General features: G+C 45.3%; 1 protein-coding gene across 2 annotated transcripts in view; it reads right to left on the bottom strand.

Annotated features, from left to right (window-relative positions):
• Positions 1-4,853, bottom strand: part of GIMD1 (GIMAP family P-loop NTPase domain containing 1) — a 37,071-nt gene extending 32,218 nt beyond the window's left edge. For both annotated transcript variants that reach the window (XM_073340849.1, XM_073340850.1), the window contains exons 1-2: positions 4,778-4,853; positions 704-1,119 (exon numbers count right to left, since the gene is read on the bottom strand). In XM_073340849.1, coding sequence (XP_073196950.1) covers positions 704-1,096 — 393 coding nt within the window. In that variant the 5' untranslated portion in view covers positions 1,097-1,119; positions 4,778-4,853. The remainder of the gene's footprint in view (positions 1-703; positions 1,120-4,777) is intronic.
• Between the last annotated feature and the right edge of the window lie 1,481 nt (positions 4,854-6,334).

The raw sequence follows: 6,334 nt of genomic DNA on the forward strand, positions 1-6,334 counted from the left end.
GTTTGTAACTCTGGTGTTCATAACTGAGGTTCTACTGTCTTACTAAAATAGCAGTGGCTTTGATCAAACATTCCTCTTGTTTTAACTATCAATTATTATATAAACATTGACAAACTTAACATTCACCAAGTACAATTCTTGGAAAATGCATATGTGTTTTAGGGGGCAGAGTTAAGGTGCTGGTGGAAAGTTTTAGTTTTTGAAGTTCCTCTGGGTTTTGTGCAATTCAAAACACCTTAATTCACCCCATGTTAATGTAGTTCTTTGCATATAGTTCATTTAGCTTCTAGTTGCAGATGATTAAAGTAGCATTTCTTCTCAACAGGTCTGGGTCCTTGATAATAAACCTCAAAAGGCAATACATGTAAATCCTATTATGGGGGTGGGATGGGGGAGAAAAACATTCTTAATGGTAAACCAGATTCACAGGCCCCTTTCTGCTTAGCCCTGCTATAATTAAGTGAATAATACTTGGCCACCTGTTCCGTGTTTAACTTTCTTCCATCAAATTTAAAATGAAAAGTTTGTCTGCAACACAGAAATGCTACTGAGTTTTAGCTAGAACAAGCCTGGGCTGTGGGAGGGAGGGAGAGGTGGGTGTGGGAACTGCACCTACCTGTCTCCTTTCTACTTCAGCTGATATCATTTGAGGGTTCCTAGTTCTAAAAACAACAGAGTTGCCAGGATGTAGAGAATTTTTTACCTGGACTAGCTGAATTGTGTGATGATTTTCTTCTTCACAAAGAGGTAAGTCAGCTCTCAGGACCAAGAGTGCTAGGTGAAGGCCCTCCTCTCCAAAGTGCTGAGCCAGAGCTGCCCTCACCGCTTGCCGCACCTCTTCTTTGCTCAGGCTGCTGTGAGGATACCCTGGAGTGTCCATGACATGAACCCGCAGGGCTAGCTCGTAGCCATTTCGGCGTGTGAAGCCTGAGATGCGGCAGCTGCATCCGAGACTGCAGCATGTGGTCACAGAGCTTGGGGATAGATGGCTGTCAAAGTCAGAGCTGCCCAGAAGGCTATTCCCAGCAGCACTTTTGCCACTCTGGGTCCTTCCAACCAAGAGAAGATTGATGGTCATCTCATCGGTGTCAGACATTGTATCTGCCTTTGTCCACACACCTGTTTCAGCAAATCCAGAACAAATACTATTAATAGCTGTTTTAGCTGGGTGATACCAAAGCAACTTTCAGAAATAACCAGTAAACCATAAGAACTGCACCTTGAAGCACTTTGACCTGCTCTGACTGAAGCACTTCGGCAGTGTGGGGAGTAAAGTGCCAATCAGAGAAGTACCTCTGACTGACCCCAAGGAGCATTCCTCTGTACCCACTGTCCACCCTTGCTATCCACAAATAGGGAACCCGGATTGAAGTGCCATAGCAGTTGTCCCACATCAGCAGATCTCCTATATCAAGAGAATCAGGAGGGAGCTGAGAGAAACTAGGGAGCACAAGTGACCAATGTAGGGGAAACAGTCCAACTAAGGAGAGAACAATGGGGAAGGGGGTGGGAGAGAGATTACAGAGGAGATGGTGACAGGGAGAGAACAGAGGGGAGAGGAGTAGGTTCTGTAGCTGTGTTTTGTGAGTTAAACTAACATCAAGCCCTAGAAACCTGATGGCATGAGGGAAGCAGCTCAAACCCCACAAAACTTAGGGAGCATGTCCTCCACCACGCGGGTAGCTCACATGCTGTTCCAGCAGCCAATTTCTGAGCTCTGTCTTCACCTTCGTCTCCCCTCTGTCAAACAACTGTTTGGAGTTACACACTTGAGCATTACCACAGGTCACCAATTGTCCCAAAACTGCCAGTAGAGAGGGATCCAGAAGGGGTTCCAGTTCCAGAACAAACACACCAGAACAGGTGCCCTCTGCCCCTTTCCAAGGTGATGCTGGCATAGCAACATCTGCCATGGCCAACATTCCAGACTCTTCAGGTTGGAACTACAGAAATTTGTCTAATCCATTTTCGAGAGGCAAGGTAGGTGAGGTAATATATTTTGTTGGACCAACTTCTGTTGGTGAGAGAGACAAGCTTTTGCTTTTTTCTTTGCTGGTGTTGGTGTTTCCAGAGTTTTTAATGGACAGGTGGTTGAAGTTTGTCGTGTTAACAGGCTACTTCATCTTGAATGGTCCCTTGAAATATGTGTTAACTACAGTAACTCCTTAACACTGTAATTATATTCCTGAAAAATGCTACTTTAAGCAAAACCATGTTAAGCGTATCCAATTTCACCATAAGAATTAATGTAAATAGGAAGGGTTAGGTTCCAGGGAAATTTTTTTCACTTGAAAAAATATACATATACATATATATATCATATACATATACAGTATAAGTTTTAAACAATTTAATACTGTACTCACAAATGATGATTGTGAAACTCGATTGAGAGAGGAGCATAGCAGGGTTGGGACATGGGTACTTGACCTGCTCTGCCTGCCCAGCGCTCCTGCTGGGGAGTGGGGTCGAGGGCTTGCCCACTCCCCAGCTGGAATAGGCGGACGGAGCGGGGTGAGCCAAACAACATTATAACAGAACATTGCGTGACTTTAAATGAGTATGTTCTAATACAGAGGTGGGCAAACTACGGCCCATGGGCCACATCCGGCTCGCAGGACCATCCTGCCCAGCCCTTGAACTCCTGGCTGGGGAAGCTAGTCCCTGGCCCCTCCCCTCCTGTGGTCCATCTCCCCCCAACCCCCCCCCCCTTCTCCCCAGTGTGGCTTGTGCTGGCTGGACAGCACAGCTGCCAGTCCCGCCGCTCTGAGCGGCATGGTAAGGAGGCGGGGGGTGGGAGGGTTGGATAAGGGGTAAGGGGTCCCGGGGGGCAGTCAGGGGATAGGGGGCAGTTGGATGGGGCAGAGGTTCTGGGGGAGGTAGTTAAGGGCCAGGGAACGGGGTGTTGGATAGGCGTGGGAGTTCCGGGGGGCCTGACATCGGGTGCGGGGGTGGATAGGGATTGTGCAGTCAGGGGGCAGGGGGGCTTGGATAGGAGTTGAGTCCCGGGGGGGCAGTTAGAGGTGGGGGGTCCAGGGAGGGGATGGTCAGGGGACAAGAAGTTGGGGGGGGGGTCAGAAGTTCTGAGAGGGGCAGTCAGGGGAAGTGGGAGTGGGTGGATAGGGGGCAGAGGCCACACTGTTTGGGGAGGCACAACCTTCCCTACCCGGCCCTCCATACAGTTTGGGAACCCCGATGTGGCCCTCAGGGCAAAAAGTTTGCCCACCCCATTCTAATAGATCAGCAACCTAACAACGAAACAATGTTAACCGGGATGACTTTAAGTGAGGAGTTACTGTACTTATGGTAAACAATGTGTTCCACCTGTGACACTCTGAGAATGTCTACACAGCAAAGAGAAACCCATGGCTGGCACAGGCCAGTCGTCTTGAGCTGTGGGGCTGTTTCATGGTGTGTAAACTTCTGGGCTCCAGGACCCTTCCCCCTTGCAGGGTCCCAGAGTCTGGGCTCTGGCTGGAGCCCAGAAGTCTACACAGCTATACAACAGCGCCGCAGACTGAGCACCGCAAGCCAGAAGGTATCTAGTTTATATGTCGACGTACCCTCTGAGTACATTTCCCAGGTCTGAGGAAGAGCTCTGTGTACGCTCGAAAGCTTCTCTCTCTCTCCAACAGAAGTTTCCAGTAAAAGATATTAACTTGCCCACTTTGCCTCTCTAATATCCTGGCACCAACACTGCTATAACAACACTGCATGACACATTGGTGCTATAGCAATCTAAAATCACTTAGGACCTGGGGAAGGGAAAGATGAGAGGTGGTGATGATGATTGATGGTGATGGAGAGGACAGACAACTAATTATTTATTTTCAATATATACATACACAAATAAAACCACTAAAAAGACAGCTCCTCTTTATAGTGCCTATTAATTTAAAATAATGCAGTGTCTTAAGAGCCTTTACTACCTGGATCCAGACCATTGATTGTCTCAAAAGGACTTTACATACATTTTATAGTTAAAAATAATTAGGATTTCAGGGACGTGTCAAAAAAGACAGTGCCCGTATTTGGGAATAAAGTGTCGGTCTAGGTAAGCAGTGACACTAGAAACTTCACAAGCATTGTTTAAATGATTGTGATATTTCATATTCAGTGAATATTTTTAGAATGTCCATCACCCAACATTGTATATTTATTTAGGCTCTCTTGTACCTGTTCAAGAGGTAATTTTAACTAGTCCTCATTTTACAGGAGGCACTAGCTCTTACAGGTGGCGATAGTTAACAAAAGCCTGAGGATGAATCCATCCTCTGACGATTGAAGTACAGATATTGAACTTTCTAATTCATATTAATGAAGGGGGGAATAGCTGTCTAATCATTACGGAAAAACCTAGGAAAACAGGTACTTTATTAATTTCACTGAAAATGAACAGAGAAAATTGGGATAGTTGAATTAATAATCTCCCCTTACTCACTTCAGATTCATTAAACCTGTTTAGGAAAGTGTTTATTTTTAAATACCAACTGCTGTCCCTATTACCTGGGACTGTTTGTCACCATGAACTGGATTTTCAGAAGTGCCCAGGATCCCCACCACCAACTGAAGTCAAAGGGAGCCACACATGCTCAGAACCTTTGAAAATCAATCACAGGGATGCAGATCAGCACAGGAAAATCACAGCAAGATGGCTGCATACGCTTCTCTACAGTATTAAGTATTGCTTTTTATCACTGATTTTTGCTGATTCCACCCCCTCTCCGCCCACCCCATTCTTAAATTCATAACTTGTCTGTTTCAGTGTGTCACTTACCTCACTTTCCCTTAAGTCTTCCTCTACCCGGACTTCATTCAGACTCTGCTGGTTTTCAGTGTGAACTTTGAAACTGACAACGGTAGTGTACCACACAGAGACTGATACGCACTGATACTCTAGTTAATCTATTACTGAGAAATCCTCTCTGTACCTGAGAAGTCTGTCCAATAATCAGCATCGCCCATTAACTTCCTTTTACTTGCCTGCAGTTTTGAGGTCTGGTTTCCCTTGGGACCACTTGAAAATGACTTCTATAAATATTACCTTCATTTTTACCAACTGGTTGAACCAGCACTCTTTTTCTGGGGAGTAGTGAGGAGGGTTTTAGTGATAATTTCACCTCCCCATATTTTTAAACCATGCATAATAAAATACCAGAGATGTGTGTGAACAAAGCAAACATTTTCTTGTATTTTTATGATGACCTTATTAAACTTCTGTTTCACAGTTCCTACCAATATTTCACAGCATGATTTAAAATAAATTACCTGAAACCTATTTAATCTATTAAAAATGCACTGAGATTGTTTCACAGCCCTAGAGACTAAGGCCCAGATCCTCTAAGATATTTTGCCACCTAACTCACTAAAATCGATCGGAGTTAAGTGCCTAGAATATGTTTGAGGATCTGAACTTAAAACCCTCCATTTAGACAGAGTGGCCATAATATGGGAAACACCAGACCAAGCTTCCTCATCCTGCCAATATGCTCCATCCTTGCTATGGAGGGACTATCGCTAGGAGTGAAAGAATTGTTCAATCTCCACTAAATTCATGAGACTATAGCATTGTGAAAACCAAACCCTAGCCTTAATTTGGCCTCAACCCTAGCCTAACTATAACAGCCTAGGTCTGAAGCGCACCCTCAGACCACTTCTGTACCTAGTATCAGTTGTGTGTTGGCTGTAGCTCATGCAGTATACTTTTAGTAGTATATTTAGCCAATATCATGGTAACAGTGGGGTCAGAGCTCTTCTGGTGACCCATCCAATTAGCAGGTCTTAGCACCCTGCCTAAAACTGAGACATTCAGCTGACTTGTTGTGGCAGCCTGCAGCTTGTTTCCTCCAGGATGGGTATAATGGACACAGGCGAAGGCTGTGATTGATGTTACTGCTTTTGAATTGCTAAGGCTATGTCTCGACTACAAAATTAAGTCAATGTAAGTTATGTTGATCATCTTCCACCGCTGTAATTAAACTGTTTGTGCACATCCACACAACTGTCCTTGTGATGGTGAAGTGTGTCCACAGTTGGTGCTCATGCATCGACAGATAGAGCAGTGTACTGTTGGTAGCTATCCCACTGTGCAACTCCCCACCATTTGCTCCTGGGTGCTCTGGGAAGAGATCACAGCGCATCGGGGGGGGGGTAGGCTCAGCATCCCACGATGCAGTTTTCTTCGACCCATCATTCTATGGGCTTCCTACTATGTTTCATGCCACTTTTCAATTGCACCTGTGAACTGTGCATCTACCATCTCTGTCTGAAAGCATGGATCCTGCACTGCTCTTTAGTTTTGTGATGAGCATCATGAACACAACATGGCTGATCC

This window comes from Lepidochelys kempii, chromosome 4 (genome assembly GCF_965140285.1).
Source record: "Lepidochelys kempii isolate rLepKem1 chromosome 4, rLepKem1.hap1, whole genome shotgun sequence".
NCBI classification, from domain to species: Eukaryota; Metazoa; Chordata; order Testudines; family Cheloniidae; genus Lepidochelys; species Lepidochelys kempii.